Here is a 23,703-nt window from a genome sequence, read left to right as displayed (position 1 = left end):
CCTGCCTATCTTTGTGTTATCAGCAAATTTAGCAACCATTCCCTTCGGTCCCTTCATCCAAGTCATTTACATAAATTGTAAACAATTGAGGCCCTAACATTGATCCCTGTGACACACCATTCATCACATCCTGCCAACCAGAAAGAGACCCATTCCTGTTAGCCAGCCAATCTTCTTTCCATGCCAATATGTTACCATCTAACCACGAGCTCTTATTTTCCACAGTAACCTTTGATGTGGCACCTTATCAAATGCCTTCTGGAAATCTAAGTACAGAGCATGCCCTTTATCCACTGCACATGTGACAGAGAGAGGCAGAGAGAGAGAGGCAGAGAGAGAGAGGGGGAGAGGCACAGAGAGAGAGAGAGAGAGGGAGAGGCACAGAGAGAGAGAGAGAGAGGGAGAGGCACAGAGAGAGAGAGAGAGGGAGAGGGAGAGGCACAGAGAGAGAGAGAGAGAGGGAGAGGCACAGAGAGAGAGGGGGAGAGGCACAGAGAGGGAGAAACACAGAGAGACAGACACACACACAGGGAGACACAGAGAGAGAGACACACACAGAGAGAGACAAACACACACACACACATGGAGACACAGAAAGAGAGAGAGAGAGACAGAGATAGAGATAGAAAGAGAGACTGGGAGAGGGAGCAAGAAACACAGAGAGCGAGAAACAGAGATAGAGAAAAAAAGAGAGAGAGGGGGGGAGATAGAGAGAGAGACAGAGAGACGGAGAGAGAGAGACGGAGAGAGAGAGACGGACAGAGAGAGACGGAGAGAGAGACACATACACACATGGAGACACAGAGAGAGAGAGAGAGAGAGAGGGAGACAGAGATAGAGATAGAAAGAGAGACTGGGAGAGGGAGCAAGAAACACAGAGAGCGAGAAACAGAGATAGAGAAAGAAACAGAGAGAGAGGTGGAGATAGAGAGAGAGACAGAGAGACGGAGAGAGAGAGACGGAGAGAGAGAGAGACAGAGAGAGAGAGAGACAGAGAGAGAGAGAGACAGAGAGAGAGAGACACACACACACATGGAGACACAGAGAGAGAGAGAGAGAGACAGAGATAGAGATAGAAAGAGAGACTGGGAGAGGGAGCAAGAAACACAGAGCGAGAAACAGAGATAGAGAAAGAAACAGAGAGAGATAGAGAGAGAGAGAGAGAGAGAGAGAGAGAGACAGAGAGAGAGAGAGAGGGAGAGGCACAGAGAGAGAGAGAGAGAGAGAGAGAGAGACAGAGAGAGAGAGAGAGAGAGACACAGAGAGAGAGTGATAGAGAAAGGCATGTGACTAGTACACATGTCCTTTGCCCCATTCTGATGTGGTTCACAGGCGCCCGGGACACCCACGGCACCGTACGCACGTCCCCATCCTCCTACCCACCCTCCCCCCCTCCCCCGACAGTTTACCTGTATGGGTTGACCAGCTCCTCCGTCACGTAGTTGAGGAAGTTCCAGCCCCCGTAGGCGAACGAGCCCTGCAGGAAGGCCAGGGCCACCAAGCCGACCTCCGGCTCCTGCCACGGCTGGAAGGCGTTCTTGGGCTCCAGCCAGTAGTAGTGACCTGCATCCGAAACGGAAGGACATCAGAATGGTGACCGGGGGAGGCCATTCGGTCCATCGAAGGGTCACCTGGTCCAGTCCCACCCTCCGGCTATAGGACCGCAGGGAGATGTACCAGAGGGAGTGTTCGGGTGGGGTGGGGGGGGGGGGGGAATGTCAGCGAAGGGTAGCACCTCTCGCTTGCCCACGCTCTTGAGGAAGGGGTCTCCCTCCATTGGCCCTCGCCTCCACCCAGCTCTCAGCCTGTGGCTCCCAGTTGACGTCAGCCTGACTGGGGTGGGGGTGGGGATGGGAGGTCTGCATACACATCACATCCAACCCCCCCCCCCCCCACCCCCTGCCCCCCACCCCGGTCATCCGGGTCCACCTCCGGCCAGCCGGCCGGACTCGGATGACCGCCGGACCCAGGCGGGATCCAGGGCTGACGAGGCACAGCTCTCTCTCACAACAATCCAATTCGCACAGTAAGCACGTCTGTCAGCGCGCCGGCCGCCACCAAGACATTGGGGGGGTGGGGGGGGAGGGCCAGATCGCCTGACGCACGCTCGGCCGGAGCGGAGAGCGCGCAGGGGGGTCTCGCGGGTGTTGTGTCTCCCCCTTTGAAGGGAGGACAGACTCGCTTCAGAGGCGAAGCGGGGGGGAAGGTTCCCGGGGTGAGGGGTGGGGGAGTGGAGGAGGTGGGGAGGAGGGGGTGGGTTGTCCTGCGCCGAGAGGCTGAGGAAAACCGGGTTCGGATTCTCCGGGAATCGAGGAGAACGAGAGGTGACCTCGTCGGGACCCGCGCGGTTCTGAAGTGGGCCGGGGGGGTGGGGGGGTTCGACAGGGCGGACGCTCAGAGATCATTCCCCGGCTGGTCCCGGGATGGGGGGGGGGGGTGGGGGGAGGGGGGCGCGCGAAGCGGGGCGTGGATGTCAGGGAGGTGAGGGGCAGAGTCTCGGGATGAGGGGGCCGGACATTTTGGGGACCGAGACGAGGAGGAATTTCTTCACTCGGAGGGTTTGTGAATCTTTGGGATTCTCCACCCCAGGGGGTTGCGGACGCTCCATCGTCGCTGAAGACATTTAAGGCTGGAACGGACAGATTCCCGGACTCTCTTGGGAGTGGGGGGGGGCGGAGTTGGAATGAGGGATACGGGGAGCGGGCGGGGGGTGGGGGGGTGGTGGAAAAGCGGGGTCCAAGGCCCCGAGATCGGCGGCCGATGGTGTTGAGCGGCGGAGCAGGCTCGACGGGGCTGAAGACTCCCCCCATCCCCACCCCGCTCCAGTTTCACGTGCCCCTTGTGAATCTTGGACGGAGGGGGTGCTGGGGTTAGGGGCTAGCGCTGTCCTGGCGGTCGAAAGGGAAAGGGGGAGCTCTGAGGGCTTCACATGGTTGGGGGGGGGTGGGGGGCGGTTTCCGGTGCGGGCCTTTGAGGGAGGCCTGGGGGAAGCTGGCCCGGCCTCAACCAAACCTACCCACAGGGCGTTGGTGGGACCACGCCGGGAGTAGGGAGCGCAGCAAGGAGCTCAGCCGTGAAGGGAGGAGGGGGTGTCGCAGTGGCGTTGTGGCTGGACTAATAATCCAGAGAACACCCCCCACCCCCCCCGCCCAGGGTAACGCTCCCGGTGGGGACCCCGGGTTCGAATCCCGCTCACGGGCAGACGGGTGGAATTCAGAACCAATAAAAATCTGGGATTAAATGTCTTGACGATGACCACGGAACCATTGCCGACTGTCGTAAAAAAAACCCATCTGGTTCACTAATGCCCCTTTAAGGGAAGGGGAAATCCGCTGTCCTTACCCGGGTCTGGCGCCTACATGTGACTCCAATGCCCTCTGAACAAGGGACAATTCGGGATGGGCAATAAACGCTGGCTTAGGCAGCGGCACCCACATCCCATGAATGAATATATTTTTTTAAAAAACGAATAGAAGAGAGGGCTTGAGGGGCCGAATGTTTTTGTTTCTTATATTCTCTGGTCTCCTGGTTCGAATGTGTCCTACTGTGTGTGTCAGTTAGTGCCTGTGTGTGTGTGCGCCTGTGTGTCTGTATGAATTTGTGAGTGCTTGCTCGTGTGTGTGTCAGTTGTTCATGTGCATCTGTGTGCACATATCTGTGTGCATGTGTATGCCCGTGTGTGCATATATCTGTGTGCCTGTGTGTGTATGTGCGTGTGTTTGTGTATGTTTGTGTCTGTGCGTGTGCAAATATGTATGTGATCATGTGTGTTTGTGTGTGCACGTTCGAGGGTCTGTATTTCTGTGTGTGTGTGTGTGTGTGTATGTGTGTGTAGGGTGCATATGTGCGTGCACGTGCGTATTTCTGAGTGTGTGTGAATGTGTTAGAAGCAGTTCGGAGAAGGTGAACTCGACTGATATCTGGGATTGGAGGGGTGGGAGGGTGTCATTCCCTTATGGGGACAGGTTGAGCAGGTCGGGCTGGTACCCATGGGAGTTTAGAAGAACTAGAGGGGATCTTATTGAGACAGATAAGATCCTGAGGGGAGAGGGCGCTTAACAGGGTGGATGTTGAGAGGATGTTTCCCCCCTTGTGGGAGGTGGAAGCTAGAACGAGGGGGGGGGGGTGCGGCGGTGGGGCACGGTTTAAAAATAAGGTGGGGAGTGGGGGTCTCCCATTGAAGATGGAGACGAGGAGGAATTTCTTCTCTCAGAGGGTGGTCAGTCTGTGGAATTCTCTTCCACCAGAGGTTGGCTCAATGAACACTTAACTCTTTCAGAATCAAACAATTAAACTAAATTAACAAAGTGAGGGATAAGGTAAACACAGCCTCTAAATTAGGTTAGCTGTAAAACCGAAGACAAAGCTTAAAGGAAACTTGCAAACATCAAATCAAAATGTGATTAAGAGAATGAATACTTTTAAGCTCTTTTAAAGCCAACTAAATAAACTAAATTAATAAAGTGAGGGATAAGGAAAACACAGCCCCTAAATTAGGTTAGCTGTAAAACCAAAGAAAAAGCTTAAAGGAAACTTGCAAACATCAAATCAAAATGTGATTAAGAGGATGAATACTTTTAAGACGGGGGTAGATAGATTCTTGATGAGCAAGGGGGGAGGGGGGGTGAAAGGTTATCCGGGGAGTCAGCGGGAAGGTGGAGTCAAGGCTACAATCAGATTGGCCGCGATCTTATCGAACAGCGGGGCAGGTTCGAGGGGCCGAGTGGCCTCCGGGAGAACCTGCCAAGCGCCAAGGTGTTCAAAATGCCGGGGGTGGGCAGGGGCGGTTCTGGACGGAATCGGCCGTTCCCCATTGGCAGAAAGGACCGAGGACGGGTAAGGGGCAAGGCTTCGAGGCGACTGGGCCAAAGCAGTGACGGAGGCACGAGGAGGAACTTCTAGACGCAGTGACAGGCAGAAAGAGAGAGAGAGAGAGAGAGAGTTACCACAGAAAATAGTTGAGGCCAAAACATCGTGTGGTTTCAAGAAGGAGTCGGATACAGCTCTTGGGGGCGGAGGGGGGGTGGCGAAAGGGATCAAAGGATATGGGGAGAAAGCGGGAGCAGGGCTATTGAGTTGGATGATCAGCCAACATCATAATGAATGGCGGAGCGAACTCGAAGGGCCTACTCCTGGCTCCCACTTGAGACCACACCTGGAATATCGTGTGCAGTTTTGGTCTCCTTATCTGAGGAAGGATGTTCTTGCTATATAGGGAGTGCGGCGAAGGTTTACCCGACTGATTCCTGGGATGGTGGGACTGACCATACATGGGTTAGGATTATATCAGCTCGAGTTCAGAAGAATGAGGGGGTGGAGGGGACAGGGAGGATCTCATAGAAGCCTATAAAACTCTAACAGGACTAGACAGGGTAGATGCAGGAAGGATGTTCCCGATGGTGGAGGTGAGTCCAGAACCAGGGGTCACAGTCTGAGGATACGGGGTAGACCATTTAGGACTGAGATGAGGAGAAATGTCTTCACCCAGAGAGCGGTGAGCCTGTGGAATTCGCTACCTCAGAAAGTAATTGAGGCCAAAACATTGTATGTTTTCAAGAAGGAGTTAGATGTAGCTCTTGGGGTGAAAGGGATCAAAGGATATGGGGAGAGAGCGGGAGCAGGGCTATTGAGTTGGATGATCAGCCACGATCATGATGAATGGCGGAGCAGGCTCGAAGGGCCGAATGGCCTTACTCCAGGCTCCTACATTTCTATGTTTCTATGACGACGGCCCTCGGGCGCCCGGGTTGCCGTCAGCGCTGGGTTGCGAGCTGGCGGCTGGCGCCTACCTCGGCATATCTGGACGAAGCCCATGATGATGATGAGCCCCAGGGCGAGCAGCTTGCCGGCCGTGAAGATGTCCTGGACGTGGGTGGCCCATCGAACGCTGGAGCAGTTCACCCAGGTCAGCAACACTGGAGGGGAAGAGAAAAAGAAATGGACAATAAAAAAAAAAACAACAGGGCAGTCAGAGTCACAGAATCAACACACGGTGACCAGAAGATGCCCTTTGGCCCATCGAGTCTGCACCGACACGTGAGAAACACCTGACCTACCTACCTACCTCACCCCATTGACCAGCACTTGGCCCACAGCCTTGAATGTTAGGACGTGCCGAGTGCTCATCCAGGTACTTTTTAAAGGATGTGAGGCAACCCGCCTCCACCACCCTCCCAGGCAGCACATTCCAGATCCTCACCACCCTCTGGGTAAAAAAGCTTTTCCTCACATCCCCCCACAACTAAACCTCCTGCCCCTCACCTTGAACTTGTGTCCCCCTCGTGACTGACCCTTCAACTCAGGGGAACAGCTGCTCCCTATCCACCCTGTCCGTGCCCCTCAATCTTGTCCACCTCGATCAGGTCACCCCTCAGTCTTCTCTGCTCCAACGAAAACAACCCAAGTCTATTCGGCCTCTCTCCATAACTTAAATGTTTCATCCCAGGCAACGTCCTGGTGAATCTCCTCTGCACTCCCCCCAGTGCAATCACATCCTTCCTATAATGTGGCGACCAGAACTGCACACAGTACTCCAGCTGTGGCCTCACCAAGGTTCAATACAACTCCAACATGACCTCCCTACTTTTGTAATCGATGCCTCGACTGATAAAGGCAAGTGTCCCATATGCCTTTTTCACCACCCCACTAACATGCCCCTCCGCCTCCTGAAAATCCTGGAAACTCCCTCCCTAACAGCACGGTGGGTGTACCTACCCACTATGGGGCCGCAGCGGTCCGAGGAGGAGGGTCACCTGCCACCTTCTCGAGGTGGGCAATTAGGGCCGGGCGATAGATGCCGGGCCCTGCCCAGCAACACCCGGGAAGCCCTCGAGGAACGAGCTCCCTCTGGGCTGCCGGCAGCTCAGGCCCAGGGCGGGGCGAGAATGTCGGAAACCGGAGCTGGGGTGGCGGGGGGTGGTGGGTAAGACCGCTCGGCCCATCGAGCCTGCCCCGGCATACAATGCCGTCGCGGCCCAACCCCTGGCTGCAGCTCTCCCGCCCACACACCCTCCACCACCCCCCGACCAACCCCCTCCCACCCACCCCCCCCGCCGTATCCCTCGATTCCCTCAGCATTTACGATCAGGACGGCCACGATCCAAGTAGAAAGGCAGAGCAGGCTCGAAAGGGGCCGAGTGGCCTCCTCCTGCTTCCTCACTCCTACGCAAGGGAGGAGGGGCGGGGGGGGGTCCAAAAAAAAACAAGAAAAATCTGTCCGTCCCGGCCTTAAATGCGTTCAACGATTCACAACCCTCCGACTGGTCTCCCGCTAACAGGAGAGTTTAATACTGCAGGCGCGAAGACCCGACATTAGGACAGAAAATGCTGCAAGTGCTCAGCAGGTCAGCCAGCGTCTGAGAAAGGACCATCGACCTGGAACGTTAACTCTCTTTCTCTCTCTCTCTCTCTCACCCCTCAGCCCCCCGACACAGATGCAGCCAGGTCTGCCGAGTATTCCAAGCATTTCCCAGTTCCCCCTACACCGTCCCCATCAAGCACTCCCAGGACAGGTACAGCACGGGGTTAGATACAGAGTAAAGCTCCCTCTACACTGTCCCCATCAAACACTCCCAGGACAGGTACAGCACGGGGTTAGATACAGAGTAAATCTCCGTCTTCACCGTCCCCATCAAACACTCCCAGGGCAGGGACAGCACGGGGTTAGATACAGAGTAAAGCTCCCTCTACAATGTCCCCATCAAACACTCCCAGGACAGGTACAGCACAGGGTTAGATATTTTAACTGCATTGTGTAAGTCTTGTACCTGCCACTCTTCTGATAACAGATGGAAGAATGGGATAAGAAAGGAGACGTCATGGATGAATGTTATCTTGGGACTGTTTGTTCGATAAATATCCCAAGCAGCCGACGGTAGATAGTCTTAGCTGAGAACAATTTCAGATTGTTTGTCAAATTTGCCTGGTGGTACAGATTTGAGGACCATCCTGACCTCAATGGTGTGTCCCTCAGAAACACGCCATCTCTGCAAATGGCCAGCGGGAGATACCGAGACACGCTGCAAACGGCCGCCTGGGGAGGACACGGGGACACGCTGCAAATGGCCACCTGGGGAGGACACGGGGACACGCTGCAAATGGCCACCTGGGGAGGACACGGGGACACGCTGCAAATGGCCACCTGGGGAGGACACGGTGACACGCTGCAAATGGCCACCTGGGGAGGACACGGGGACACGCTGCAAATGGCCACCTGGGGAGGACACGGGGACACGCTGCAAATGGCCACCTGGGGAGGACACGGTGACACGCTGCAAATGGCCACCTGGGGAGGACACGGGGACACGCTGCAAATGGCCACCTGGGGAGGACACGGGGACACGCTGCAAATGGCCACCTGGGGAGGACACGGGGACACGCTGCAAATGGCCACCTGGGGAGGACACGGGGACACGCTGCAAATGGCCACCTGGGGAGGTGGGGGGGAGGACACAAGGACACGCTGCAAATGGCACACCCTGCCGTTCTTCAATCCCAGGGTCACTTCCCCCACGCCACTTTGGTAGGTCACTGACAGGGCGGGTCAGTCAACTGTGGGGACCCGGCTCCTGTGGTGTCCCCGGCACGTTTTGCCCAGGGTGGTGGGGGTGGGGGGGGGGGGGGGGTGTTGGCTGCCCATTTACAGCGGGCAGGGGGCAGGGGGTGGGTGGTTCGTCCCAGCTGCTGAGAGAGACTAGGGCCTGAGTGGGCGCTGGGGGAGGACTCCTTAGTGGAGGTGGAGGGGAGGTGCCAGGAGTGGGCACCTAGGGCAGGGAATGGGGGAGGGGGTGCCGCGGGAGGACCCCTGTGGCCGGAGAGGGGTGGGGTGGGCTCTCTCCATCACTGAGGCGCCTCCTTCCTGGTCGAGCTCACCAGTGCCACCTTGATCTCTCTCCTCTGTCGCTGACCTTTCGCCCTTCCCTCCCACTGTGGGCCTGTCCACCGCCACCACCACCTCCCCGCCCCCCACCCCCCCCCCCCAAATCTCGCCTCGTCCCCCCCCCCACCCCCCCTCCATTGACCGTTCACCCTCGGCCTCCCCTGCACTGGGGGCTCTAGCCCTCTGCCGCTGACCTTTGACCCTCCTGTTGTTGGCGTCCTCCTGTGCTCTGACCTTTTCTGACACCCTCCCCCACCCCCCCCCACCTCCCCCCCACCCCACTTCCCCTCCTGGCTCCTCTCACTCGGTCCCTGACGAGTGCTGGTAAACATGTTTTCTTCCAGTGGCCGCTTGCTCTTTAAACACAAACAGCTGGTGCTGGCTCAGAGAGTCAGGTCTCCCTCCCCCGCTCCTCACCCCCCCCCGCCCCGGCCTCACACTCCATCACCCGTCTACACCCCACAGGCAGGGAGAAACCGTGCACAAACAAAACAACACAGGCACGAAGGTCATTAGAGTGAAGCTGGAACACACTCACGAGGAGCTACACCTCCCCCGCCGTCACCGGCCAGAGCCTCCGCCCCCCCCCGACCAGGTTAATCCTGTTTCCACCCGGCGCCTCCCCCCCTCCCCCAACGACAACCCCCCCCCCACCCGCCACCCTGACCCCAGCAAATAGAGTTCATTCGCTGCCCCCGTCTCCCCGCACCGTTTTATGCTTTTGTCCCCCACGCTCCAAGCCAGCGCCGATTCCTCATGCCCGGGGGGACATGGGGACACGCTGCAAATGGCCGCTAGGGGGAGACGGGGACGCGCTGCAAATGGCTGCCCGGGGGGACATGGGGACACGCTGAAAATGGCCACCCGGGGGGACATGCTGCAAATGGCCGCCGGGGGGAGACGGGGACGCGCTGCAAATGGCCGCCAGGGGGGACATGGGGACACACTGAAAATGGCCACCCGGGGGTTATGAAGACACACTGCAAATGGCCGCCGGGGGGGACACGGAGACACATTGCAAATGGCCGCCCGGGGGGACATGGGGACACACTGAAAATGGCCACCCGGGGGTTATGAAGACACACTGCAAATGGCCACCGGGGGGGACACGGGGACACATTGCAAATGGCTGCCCAGGGGGGACACGGGGACTGGCTGCAAATGTGGGCAGGTTGCAGGAGAGAGACCCACAAGGGGTTAGGGCTGTGCACAATGGTCACAGGCCCCCCTGCAAGGTGAGTGGGCACTTGGCACATTGACGAATTGGCGAGGCACTGAGACGCTAGCTTCTGTTCGGGAATGCGAAGTGTTAACAGCACATGCTGAGCTCAAATGTCTCTCTTTCGCAATGTGAAGTGTCCAATTTCTTTTCAGATAGAAGTGCAGCTGACAAAAGGAAGAGTGCACAATAGGCTCTGCCTCGCTCTCTCACTCTCTCCATTTACTCCGGCTCTGTCAGTGCTTCCTCCCTCCCACCTGCTTATCCAAAACGGTCCCACAGGGAAGGGACTACTCCCAGCACGCCAGAGAGAGGGCACACGGGCGGTAGAGAGAGAGAGAGAGGGGATGGGATTGCACACGGGGGACAGAGAGAGAGAGAGAGAGAGGGGGGAGTGGGATCGCACACGGGGGGCAGAGAGACAGAGCGGGGGTGGGATCACACACGGGGGACAGAGAGAGAGAGAACACGCACTAGCTGCAGGGAGAGATAGAGAGAGAGAGAGAGAGAGAGAGGGGGTGGGATCACACACGGTGGGGCAGAGAGAGAGAGAGACGGGGGGATCGCACACGGGGTCAGAGAGAGAGAGGGGTGGGATCGCACACGGGGGGCAGAGAGAGAGAGGGGAGGATCGCACACGGGGGGCAGAGAGAGAGAACGCGCACTAGCGGCAGGGAGAGATAGAGAGGGGGGGTGGGATCGCAGACGGGGGGGGCAGAGAGAGAGAGGGGGGGATCGCGCGCGAGCAGCAGGAAGAGGGTGCGCGAGGAACAGAGAGCAGCGTGGGTGAGATGCAACTCCTGAAGGCGGTGGTGTGGTTGGGTAGCAGAGGTGGTGGTGGGGTGCGGGGTTTGGCTGGTGTGGGGGGTGGGGGGAGGGGGCGGTGAGTGAAGAGCCGAGGGTTTTCCCTTGACCGGGGGGGGGTGCGGGAGGGAGAGAGTGGGGAGGGTGGTGGTTTCCCTCGACAGGACTGAACGTACAGACCAAGTTCTGGGAAGAGCTTGTTTGTGAGCGACACGCGATAGCTCCTGGAGCGGAGCCAGGAAACCGCAAGCGCTTGCTAAATCCAGGATTCCCAGACAGACACCCAAATATAAAACAAGGCTCGGCGCGCCGAACTGCCCGAGGGTAGCCAAGCGGCACCGAAATCCCTGCCCTGCCACGGCCGGCTGAGGCTCTTCTCCTTACCCCCCCCAACCCCTGCCATCACCCCCACTGCCGTCACCCCCAACCGCCGGCACCCCACCGCCATCACCCCCACCGCCGGCACCTCCACCGCCGGCACCCCCACCGCCATCACTCTCATCGCCGGCATCCCCACCGCTATCACCCTCACCACCGGCACCCCCACCGCCATCACCCTCACCGCCGGCACCCCCACCACCGGCACCCCCACTGCTATCACCCTCACCGCCAGCAGCCCTACCACCGGCACCCCCACTGCTATCACCCTCACCACCAGCACCCCCACCGCTATCACCCTCACCACCGGCACCCCCACTGCTATCACCCTCACCGCCGGCAGCCCCACCGCCATCACCCTCACCGCAGGCACCCTCACCGCTGGCACCCCCACCGCTGGCACCCGCACCCAGTGCCCTCACACTCCGCCAACAAACCCCCCGGAGCCCGACGGCTGTCCGAAATGCGCGGAAGCGGTTCGGCCGTGTTCCGCACAGCAAGATCCCACAAGCGCCGGAGTGACGGTGGCCCGGGGACGACTGCTTCGTTTCAGCCGCTCGTTTTCGAGGGGTAAGGACCAGTCCCTGGGCTGGGGGCTGGGTGGGTGGGGGGTGGGGGGAGGTGGTGTACAAACCCCACACAACAACGCCCCACTGCTCCCTCCAACCGCCCAGCCCCCCCACCCCTCTCTCTCTCCCTCTCTCAGTCCAAGGAGGAAGGGGATCTTCAGGCCAAGCATGTCAAACTCTCCACTCCCCCCACACCCCCCACCCTCCGCACTGGAAAGAGAGGGGGCGGGGAGGAATAGGAGGGTGCAGCGGGGCAGGGGGCAGGGTTACAACCGGCCGCGATGCCTCCTGCAGTCAAATTGCCTGCTGGCGCTCTGGGTTCTGCTCTCCTGCCGGAAGAGAGGGCTGCTTGAGGGATCGGGGGGAGGGGGGGAGGGAGCGGAGTAACTGGTGGGAGGAGGGGAGTGCGCAGCCTCAGTGAGGAGAGAGAGAGAGAGAGAAAAAGAGAGAGGGAGCACGCAAGGGAGAGAGAGACCATGAAACGTGGGAGCAGGAGTAGGCCATTCAGCCCATCGAGTCTGCTCCGCCGTTCAACGAGGTCATGGCTGATCTAATAATTCTCAACTCCACTTTCCTGCCTTTTCCCCATAATCCTCCATTCCCTCACTGATTAAAAATCTGTCTATCTCAGCCCTGAATATACTTAATGACCCAGCCTCTACAGCCCTCTGTGGTAAAGACTTCCACAGATTCACTACCCTCTGAGAGATGAAATTCCTCCTCATCTCTGGTTTAAATAGGTGCCCCCTTACTCTGAGATTATGCTCTCTGGACCTAGACTCTCCCACAAGGGGAAACAACCTCTCAGCATCTACCCTGTCAAGCCCCCTCAGAATCTTATCTGTTTCAATAAGGTCACCTCTCATTCTTCTAAGCTCCAGTGAGTACAGGCCCAACCTACACAACCTCCCCTCATGAGAAAATCCCTCCATCCCCAGGATCAACTTAGTGAACCTTCTCTGGACTGCCTCCAATGCCAGTATATCTTTCTTTCAATAAGGGGACCAAAACTGTTCTCAGTATTCAAGGTGTGGTCTAACGAGAATGCGAGAGAGAGGGAGTGCGCGAGAGAAAGAGGGTGAGTGGAGAGAGAGAGAGCAGCTCACGCACGCGCGCGAGAGAGCGAGAGAGAGAGAGCACGCGCGCTCTCTCTCTCTCTCTCTCTCACGCGCACTCTCTCTCTCTCCGCGCGAGAGAGAAAGAGAGAGAGAGCGCGCGAGAGAGAGAGAGAGCACAAGAGAGAGTGGGCACGAGAGAGAGTGGGCACGAGAGAGAGTGGGCACGAGAGAGAGTGGGCACGAGAGAGAGTGGGCATGAGAGAGAGGGCACGAGAGAGAGAGAGGGCACGAGAGAGAGAGAGGGCACGAGAGAGAGAGAGAGGGCACGAGAGAGAGAGAGAGAGGGCACGAGAGAGAGAGAGGGGGCACGAGAGAGAGAGAGGGGGCACGAGAGAGAGAGGGGGCACGAGAGAGAGAGGGGGCACGAGAGAGAGAGAGGGGGCACGAGAGAGAGAGGGGGCACGAGAGAGAGGGGGCACGAGAGAGAGAGAGGGGCACGAGAGAGAGAGAGGGGCACGAGAGAGAGAGAGGGGACACGAGAGAGAGAGAGAGGGGGCATGAGCGAGAGAGAGGGGGCACGAGAGAGAGGGGGCACGAGAGAGAGGGGGCACGAGAGAGAGAGAGAGGGCACGAGAGAGAGAGGGGGCACGAGAGAGAGAGGGGGCACGAGAGAGAGAGGGGGCACGAGAGAGAGAGGGGGCACGAGAGAGAGAGAGGGGCACGAGAGAGAGAGAGGGGGCAGAGAGAGAGAGAGAGGACACGAGAGAGAGAGAGAGGACACGAGAGAGAGGGAGCACAAGAGAGAGAGCATGAGAGAGAGAGAGAGCGCATGAGAGAGAGAGAGAGAACAGGGGAGGAGAGAAAGTGAAGGAATTTGGGGGTGGTTCTGACAGTAAAAAGCCTCCCCTGATCCCTAGCGACCAAATGGCATCAGGTCCTGGTAGGTAACAGAACCGGGGTATTTCATTAAAATTCACAGGGAGTGGGGGTTGGGGGATTCTGGTCTGGAAGGTGAGAGGATCCAGTGAGTACATTTCCTCCACTCTCGCCCGGGTAAACATACTGGACTCACATATGCACATACACAAGGACGTCAGCCTGCTAATTTTAACCTGTTTACACTCCCTCCTGTTTATTGCCCTGACCAGCGATGACCTCTGTCAGCTGACCTCTGCAATGCCGACAGCTCTGACGCGTCTTGCCCTGCAGGGGCCAGTCACTTCTCATGTCACCTCAGCCCCCACAAGCCCACCGCAACCCTGCCGCCCACCCCTCCCCTTGCCGGTAGCGAAGCGGAGACGTTTAGGGAGGGATTTCCAGAACCCGGGGACCAGGCAGGGGAAGGCACGGCTGCTAATGGTGCATGATCGAGAGGCTGGAATTGGAGGGGTGCAGGGAGAGTGCCGGAGGAGAGTCCAGAGATAGGGAGGGGGGGGTGGGGCTGGTAGTGGCCCAATCTCCATGTCTTAGAAATCCATGCTTCCATGTCATCTGCAGGGGACTCAACCACATGTGCGAGAGAGAGGAAAGAGAAAGCGAGCACACACGCGAGGGAGGAGGAGAGTGCAAGCACGGGAGAGAGGCAGGAGCCCAAGCGTATGAGAGAAGAAGGAGAGCTAGCGCACACTCTCTCTGCTCCCCTGCACTACCCTGCTGAATAAATGTGACTCTGTACAGTTACACAGTCAGTAATCCTCACCCTGCTGAATAAACAGTGACTCTGTACAGTTACACAGTCAGTAATCCTCACTCACTGAATAAACAGTGACTCTGCACAGTTACACAGTCAGTAATCCTCACCCTGCTGAATAAACAGTGACTCTGTACAGTTACACAGTCAGTAATCCTCACCCTGCTGAATAAACAGTGACTCTGCACAGTTACACAGTCAGTAATCCTCACTCACTGAATAAACAGTGACTCTGTACAGTTACACAGTAGGTAATCCTCACCCTGCTGAATAAATGTGACTCTGTACAGTTACACAGTCAGTAATCCTCACCCTGCTGAATAAACGTGACTCTGTACAGTTACACAGTCAGTAATCCTCACCCTGCTGAATAAACGTGACTCTGCGCAGTTGCAGTCAGTCACCCGCACTCACTGAATAAACAGTGACTCTGCACAGTTACAGAGTCAGGAATCCTCACTCACTGAATAAACAGTGACTCTGCACAGTTACAGAGTCAGGAATCCTCACTCACTGAATAAACAGTGACTCTGTACAGTTATGCAGTCAGTAATCCTCACTCACTGAATAAACAGTGACTCTGTACAGTTATGTAGTCAGTAATCCTCACTCACTGAATAAACAGTGACTCTGTACAGTTAGGCAGTCAGTAATCCTCACTCACTGAATAAACAGTGACTCTGTACAGTTAGGCAGTCAGTAATCCTCACTCACTGAATAAACAGTGACTCTGTACAGTTACACAGTCAGTAATCCTCACCATGCTGAATAAACAGTGACTCTGTAGTTACACAGTCAGTAATCCTCACCATGCTGAATAAACAGTGACTCTGTACAGTTACAGTCAGTAATCCTCATCCTGCTGAATAAACAGTGACTCTGCAGAGTTACACAATCAGTAATCCTCACCCTGCTGAATAAACAGTGACTCTGTATAGTTACAAAGTCAGTAATCCTCATCCTGCTGAATAAACAGTGACTCTGTACAGTTACACAGTCAGTAATCCTCACCCTGCTGAATAAACAGTGACTCTGCACAGTTACACTGTCAGTAATCCTCACCCTGTTCAATAAACAGTGACCCTATACAATTACACAGTCAGTAATCCTCACCCTGAATAAACAGTGACTCTGTACAGTTACACAGTCAGTAATCCCCACCCTGCTGAATAAACAGTGACTCTGTACAGTTACAGTCAGTAATCCTCACCTTGCTGAATAAACAGTGACTCTGTACAGTTACACCATAAGTAATCCTCACCCTTCTGAATAAACAGTGACTCTGTACAGTTAGACAGTCAGTAATCCTCACTCACTGCATAAACAGTGAATCTGTACAGTTACACAGTCAGTAATCCTCACCCTGCCAAATAAACAGTGACTCTGTACAGTTACACAGTCAGTAATCCTCACCCTGCTGAATAAACTGTGACTCTGTACAGTTACACAGTCAATAATCCTCACCCTGCTGAATAAACAGTGACTCTGTATAGTTACACAGACAGTCATCTTCACTCACTGAATAAACAGTGACTCTGCACAGTTGCACAGTAATCCACCCCCTCCTCCCCCCCGAATAAACAGTGACTCTGTACAGGTACACAGTCAGTAATCCTCACCCTGCTGAATAAACAGTGACTCTGCACAGTTACACAGTCAGTAATCCTCACCCTGGTGAATAAACAATAACGCTGTACAGTTACACAGACCGTAATCCTCACCCTGCTGAATAAACAGTGACTCTGTATAGTTACACAGTCAGTAATCCTCACCCTGCTGAATAAACAATGACTCTGTATAGTTACACAGTCAGTAATCCTCACCCTGCTGAATAAACAGTGACTCTGTACAGTTATACAGTCAGTAATCCTCACCCTGCTGAATAAACAGTTACTCTGTACAGTTAAACAGTCAGTAATCCTCACCCTGCTAAATAAATCGTCATTCTGTACAGTTACTCATAAAGTAATCCTCACCCTGCTGAATAAAGTGACTCTGTACAGTTAGACAGTCAGTAATCATCAACCTTCTGAATAAACACTGACTTGCAGAGTTAAGCAGTCAGTATTCCTCACTCTGAATAAATAGCAGCTCTGTTCAATCAGACAGTCAGTAATCATCAACCTTCTGAATAAACAGTGAGTCTGGACACTGTTGAATAAACAGTGACCCTGTTAAGTTGCTCAGTAAGTAATCCTCACTCTGCTGAATAAACAGGGCCACTGTACAGTTTGAAAGTCAGTAATCCTCAGCCTGTTGAACAGTGACTGTGTGCAGTTACAGAGTCACTAATCCTTACCATGCTGAATGAACAGTGACTATACAGTTAGCAAGTCAATGATCCTCGCTCTGCTGACTAAACACTGACACTGAATAGTTACACAGTCAGTAAGCCTCACCCTTCTAAATAAACAGTGATTCCTGACAGTTACACAGTCAGTAATCCTCAACCTGCTGAATAAATAGTGAATCTGTACACTTACAGTCAGTAATCCTCACCCTTCTAAATAAACAGTGATTCCTGACAGTTACAGTCAGTAATCCTCACCCTGCTGATTAAACATTGACACAGTACAGTGAGGCAGTCAGTAATCCTCACCCTGATTAAACTGTGACTCTGTACAGTTACACAGTCAGCAATCTTCACCCTGCTGAATACACAGTGATTCTGTACAGCTACACAGTCAGTAAGCATAAACCTGCTGAATAAACAGTGAGTCTGGACAGTTACACAGTCTGTAATCCGTACCCTGCTAAACAGTGACTCGATTGGTACAGAGTCAGTAATCCGTACCCTGCTGAATAAACAGTGAATGTACAGTCAGCAGTCCTCACTCTGCTGAATAAACACTGACTATACAGTTAGACAGACAGTAATCCTCACCCTGCTAAACAATTGGAGACTCCAGACAGTTACACAGTCAGTAATCCTTACTCTGTTGAATTAAGAGTGACTCTGTACAGTCACACATTCAGTAATCCTCACCCTGCTGAATAACCAGTGACTCTGTACAGTTACATAGTCAGTAATCATTACCCTGCTTAATAGACAGTGACTGCACAGTTACACAGTAATCCTCACTCTGCTGAATAAAGATTGGCCGGGTGGTTAACAGTGAGGTTGAGTGTCTTGGGCTGCAGGAAGATATAGACGAGATGGTCAAATGGGCAGATAAGTGGAAGATGGAATTTAACCCTGAAAAGTGTGAGGAAGGAGTAATTTGACAAGGAAGTATTCAATGAAAGGCATGGCACTAGGAAGTTCTGAGGAACAAAGGGACCTTGGCATGTGTGTCCATAGATCTCTGAAGGCGGAGGGGCATGTTAGTGGGGGTGGTAAAAAAGGCATTTGGAACACTTGCCTTTATCAATCGAGGCATAGATTACAAAAGTAGGGAGGTCATGTTGAAGTTGTACAGAACCTTGGTGAGGCCACAGCTGGAGTACTGTGTGCAGTTCTGGTCACCACATTATAGGAAGGATGTGTTTGCACTGGAGGGGGTGCAGAGGAGATTCATCAGGATGTTGCTTGGGGTGAAACATTTAAGTTATGAAGAGAGGTTGGATAGACTTGGGTTGTTTTTCGTTGGAGCAGAGAAGACTGAGGGGTGACCTGATCGAGGTGTACAAGATTATGAGGGGCATGGACAGGGTGGATAGGGAACAGCTGTTCCCCTGAGTTGAAGGGTCAGTCACGAGGGGGACACAAGTTCAAGGTGAGGGGCAGGAGGTTTAGTGGGGGTGGTAAAAAAGGCATTTGGAACACTTGCCTTTATCAATCGAGGCAGAAATTACAAAAGTAGGGAGATCATATTGGAGTTGTACAGAACCTTGGTGAGGCCACAGCTGGAGTACTGTGTGGTTTTTTACCCAGAGGGTGGTGACGGTCTGGAATGCGCTGCCTGGGAGGGTGGTGGAGGCGGATTGCCTCACATCCTTTAAAAAGTACCTGGATCAGCAATTGGCACATCATAACATTCAAGGCTATGGGCCAAGTGCTGGAAAATGGGATTGGGTAGGTAGGTCAGGTGTTTCTCATGTGTCAGTGCAGACTCGATGGGCTGAAGGACCTCTTCTGCACTGTGTGATTCTATGATTCTGTGCATCTACGCAGTCAGTACTCCTTACTCTGCTGAATTATCAGTGACTCTGTACAATTGCACAGTCAGGAATCCTCATCCTGCTGAATAGACAGTGACCCTGTACAGTTACACAGTGAGTCATCCTCACCCTGCTCGATAAACAGTGACTATGAATAGTTACACAGTCAGCAATCCTCACCCTGCTGAATAAACAGTGACTGCATAGAGCTACACAGGCAGAAATCCTTTACTGAATAAACTGACTCTGTACAGTTATACATTCAGTAATTCTCACTCTGCTGAATGAACAGTGACACTGTACAGTTACACAGTCAGTAATCCTCAGCCTGCTGAATAAACAGTGACTCTGTACAGTTATACAGTCAGTAATCCTCACCCTGCTGAATAAACAGTGACTCTGTACAGTTAGACAGTCAGTAATCCTCATCCTGCTGAATAAACAGTGACTCTGTACAGTTACACAGTCAATAATCCTCACCCTGCTGAATAAACAGTGACTCTGTCAGTAATCCTCACTATGCTGAATAAACAGTGACTCTACATAGTTACACCGTCAGTAATCCTTACTCCGCTGAATAAAAAGTGACATGTCATGTACAGTCAGTAATCATTTGCTGAATAGACAGTGACTCTGTACAGTTACACAGTCAGTAATCCTCACCCTGTTCAATAAACAGTGACTCTGTACAGTTACACAGTCAGTAATCCTCACCATGCTGAATAAACAATGACTCTGTACAGTTACACAATCAGTAATCCTCACCATGCTGAACAAACAGTGACTCTGTACAGTTACACAGTCAGTAATCCTCACCATGCTGAATAAACAGTGACTCTACATAGTTACACCGTCAGTAATCCTTACTCCGCTGAATAAAAAGTGACATGTCATGTACAGTCAGTAATCATTTGCTGAATAGACAGTGACTCTGTACAGTTACACAATCAATAAATCTTACTCTGCTAAATAAACATTGAATCTGTACAGTCACACCATCAGTAATCCTCACTCTGAATAAACATTGACATACTACAGTTAGACAGTAATCATCACCCTGCTGAATGAACGGTGACTCTGTACAGTTACACAATCAGTAATCCTTACCCTGTTGAATAAACAATGACTCTGTACAGTTACACAATCAGTAATCCTCACCCTGCTGAACAAACAGTGACTCTGTACAGTTACACAGTCAGTAATCCTCACCCTGTTCAATAAACAGTGACTCTGTACAGTTACACAGTCAGTAATCCTCACCCTGTTCAATAAACAGTGACTCTGTACAGTTACACAGTCAGTAATCCTCACCCTGCTGAATAAACAGTGACTCTGTACAGTTAGACAGTCAGTAATCCTCACCCTGCTGAATAAACAGTGACTCTGTACAGTTACACAGTCAGTAATCCTCACCCTGCTGAATAAACAGTGACTCTGTATAGTTACACAGTCAGTAATCCTCACCCTGCTGAATAAACAGTGACTCTGTACAGTTACACAGTCAGTGATCCTCACCTTGCTGAATAAACAGTGGCTCTGTACAGTTACACAGTCAGTAATCCTCACCCTGATGAATAAACGGTGGCTCTGTACAGTTACACAGACTGTAATCCTCACCCTGCTGAATAAACAGTGACTCTGTACAGTTACACAGACTGTAATCCTCACCCTGCTGAATAAACAGTGTCTCTGTACAGTTACAGTCAGTAATCCTCACCCTGCTGAATAAACAGTGACTCTGTACAGTTACACAGTCAGTAATCCTCACCCTGCTGAACAAACAGTGACTCTGTACAGTTACACAGTCAGTAATCCTCACCCTGTTCAATAAACAGTGACTCTGTACAGTTACACAGTCAGTAATCCTCACCATGCTGAATAAACAATGACTCTGTACAGTTACACAATCAGTAATCCTCACCATGCTGAACAAACAGTGACTCTGTACAGTTACACAGTCAGTAATCCTCACCATGCTGAATAAACAGTGACTCTACATAGTTACACCGTCAGTAATCCTTACTCCGCTGAATAAAAAGTGACGTCATGTACAGTCAGTAATCATTTGCTGAATAGACAGTGACTCTGTACAGTTACACAATCAATAAATCTTGCTCTGCTAAATAAACATTGAATCTGCACAGTCACACCATCAGTAATCCTCACTCTGAATAAACATTGACATACTACAGTTAGACAGTAATCATCACCCTGCTGAATGAACGGTGACTCTGTACAGTTACACAATCAGTAATCCTTACCCTGCTGAACAAACAGTGACTCTGTACAGTTACACAGTCAGTAATCCTCACCCTGTTCAATAAACAGTGACTCTGTACAGTTACACAGTCAGTAATCCTCACCCTGTTCAATAAACAGTGACTCTGTACAGTTACACAGTCAGTAATCCTCACCCTGCTGAATAAACAGTGACTCTGTATAGTTACACAGTCAGTAATCCTCACCCTGCTGAATAAACAATGACTCTGTATAGTTACACAGTCAGTAATCCTCACCCTGCTGAACAAACAGTGACTCTGTACAGTTACACAGTGAGTAATCCTCACCATGCTGAATAAGCAGTGACTCTACATAGTTACACCGTCAGTAATCCTTACTCCGCTGAATAAACAGTGACACGTCATGTACACAGTCAGTAATCATTTGCTGAATAGACAGTGGCTCTGTACAGTTACACAGTCAGTAAATCTTACTCTACTAAATAAACATTGAATCTGTACAATCACACCATCAGTAATCCTCACTCTGAATAAACATTGACACACTACAGTTAGACCGTAATCATCACCCTGCTGAATAAACGGTGACTGTACAGTTAGACTGTCAGTAATCTCCACCCCCGTTGCATAAACACTGACTCTGTACAGTAAGACAGTCAGTAATCATCACCCCGCTGAATAAACAGTGATTGTGTACCGTTAAATAATCAGTAATCCTCACCCCGCTGAATATACAGTGACTCTGTACATTTACACAGGTCGTAACCCTCACCCTCTTCAGTGTACAGTTATAGACTCACAGCGCTATCTGAATGGACCGAAGGCACGGAGCGGGGGCGTTGGGGTCGTGGAGATGAAGGGACGGAGAGGGTATGGGATTGTTGGGAAGGGAGTGGGTGGGCAGCTGGGGATAAAAGAGAGGTCAGAGGTCGAGGGGTCTGCCTGGCTGGATAGGGAAGGGAGGCGAGAAGGGCTTGGGTGACGGCCGGGGGGGGGGTGGGGGTAAGGCAAGGCCGGAGTGAGGAGGTTAGCGTCTGGAGTGGGTTAGTGAGGGTTTGGGAGGTGGGGGAGGGGGAGGAGGGGTAGGGCAAGCGTGAGGGTGTCACAGAGGGCCCATCGGAGGCAGGGAAGTGTGGGGGTGGGGGGGTTGGGTGGTTGCTAGGATCCACTGCATTGGGTACTCACACAGGCAGACGGCGGCCAGCAACCGGAGGCCCAGGTCCGGGGCGAAGCAGGTGGGGAAGAGGGGCTGCAGCACGTAGTTGGAGAAGGTGAGGGCAATGACTGCCTGGTTGGTGGGGTAGATGACCAGGAGGGCGATCCACAGCCGCAGGAACCTGAGCGAGAGAGAGAGAGAGCGAGAGAGAGAGCGAGATGGAGGTTAAGCCGGGGCCGCATCGCGCGTGCGCACAACAGACTCCGCCCCCCCTTCGCCCACCCCTCCTCCCCCCCACCCCTCTTCCCCCCCACCCCCTCCCCCCACCCACATCCACCACCCCCTCCACCCTCCCCTCCTCCCCCCCACCCCCTCCACCCTCTCCTCTGCCCCCCACCCCCTCCACCCTCCCCTCCGCCCCCCCACCCCTCCTCTTCCCCACCCCCTCCCCTCCTCCCCCCTACCCACCCTCCTCCCCCCTCGCCCCCACCCACCACCCCTCCTCCCCTCCCCTCCTCCCCCACCCCTCCCCCCTCACCTCCTCCTCCCACCCCTCCCCCTCCCCCCACCCCTCCTCCCCAGCCCTCCTCCTCCCCGTCACCCCCTCCCCCCCTCCCCCCTACCCCCTCCCCTCTTCCCTTCCTCCCCCAACCACCTCCCCTCCTCCCCGCACTCCACTCCCCTGCTCCCCACCTCTCTCCTCCCCTCCTCCACCCCACCCCTCTCCTCCCCTCCTCCACTCCACCCCACCCCCTCCTCCCCTCCTCCACCCCACCCCCCCCCTCCTCCTTCCCCAACCCTGCCACACACCCTCCCCCCCACCCCTCCTCCCTCCTCCCCCCCACCAGAGAGACAGACAGGTATAGAGAGAGAGAGAGACAGACAGACAGGTAGAGAGAGAGAGAGAGAGAGAGAGATAGAGACAGACAGACAGACAGACAGAGAGAGAGAGAGAGAGAGAGAGAGACAGACAGAGAGAGACAGGCAGACAGAGAGAGAGACAGACAGACAGACAGAGAGAGAGACAGACAGAGAGAGAGACAGACAGAGAGAGAGAGACAGACAGCGAGAGAGACAGACAGACAGACAGACAGACAGAGAGACAGAGAGACAGACAGACAGAGAGAGAGTGTCACAGAGGTGGGAGAAAGACCTCCGTTGACCCCCCTTTGTCAGGATCTGGGCTTGACCCCCTATCCTCCCCCCACCCACCACCCCCCCATCGCTGAGGTGAAACGTCAATGCCCAGTGCTTACCCAGCAAGACCTCCAAAGATGTCCTTGACGTAGGAGTAATCCCCTCCGGATTTGGGGATGGTGACGCCCAGCTCGGCGTAGCACAGGGCGCCGATGGCAGTGATGAAGCCGGTGATGATCCAGACGATGAGCGCCAGGCCCACCGAGCCGGCGTTCTCCATCACGCCCTTCGGCGAGACGAAGATCCCGGAGCCAATGATGTTCCCTGGGGGAAAAAAAGGAGAGAGAGAGTGAGAGGTTGAGAAAGTATTGAGAATCGGTGCCGACTCTAGCCGTGCCTCCCTCCCACCACCCCAGCCCAGTAACTCAACGAGGTGAGGTTAACGGCCTCAACTAAATGGCCCCCACCCTACC

At 54.0% G+C, this 23,703-nt stretch overlaps 1 protein-coding gene across 1 annotated transcript in view; it reads right to left on the bottom strand.

Annotated features, from left to right (window-relative positions):
* Nucleotides 1-23,703, bottom strand: part of LOC121273746 (large neutral amino acids transporter small subunit 2-like) — a 163,102-nt gene that overhangs the window by 56,188 nt on the left and 83,211 nt on the right. Inside the window, exons 3-6 of the mRNA XM_041180903.1 lie at nucleotides 23,350-23,554; nucleotides 22,123-22,274; nucleotides 5,790-5,915; nucleotides 1,410-1,563 (exon numbers count right to left, since the gene is read on the bottom strand). Coding sequence (XP_041036837.1) covers nucleotides 1,410-1,563; nucleotides 5,790-5,915; nucleotides 22,123-22,274; nucleotides 23,350-23,554 — 637 coding nt within the window. The remainder of the gene's footprint in view (nucleotides 1-1,409; nucleotides 1,564-5,789; nucleotides 5,916-22,122; nucleotides 22,275-23,349; nucleotides 23,555-23,703) is intronic.

This window comes from Carcharodon carcharias, assembly GCF_017639515.1.
Source record: "Carcharodon carcharias isolate sCarCar2 chromosome 27 unlocalized genomic scaffold, sCarCar2.pri SUPER_27_unloc_1, whole genome shotgun sequence".
Lineage (NCBI taxonomy): Eukaryota > Metazoa > Chordata > Chondrichthyes > Lamniformes > Lamnidae > Carcharodon > Carcharodon carcharias.
Note: the sequence above shows the minus strand (reverse complement) of the source record. Positions and strands in the feature narration are given on the sequence as shown.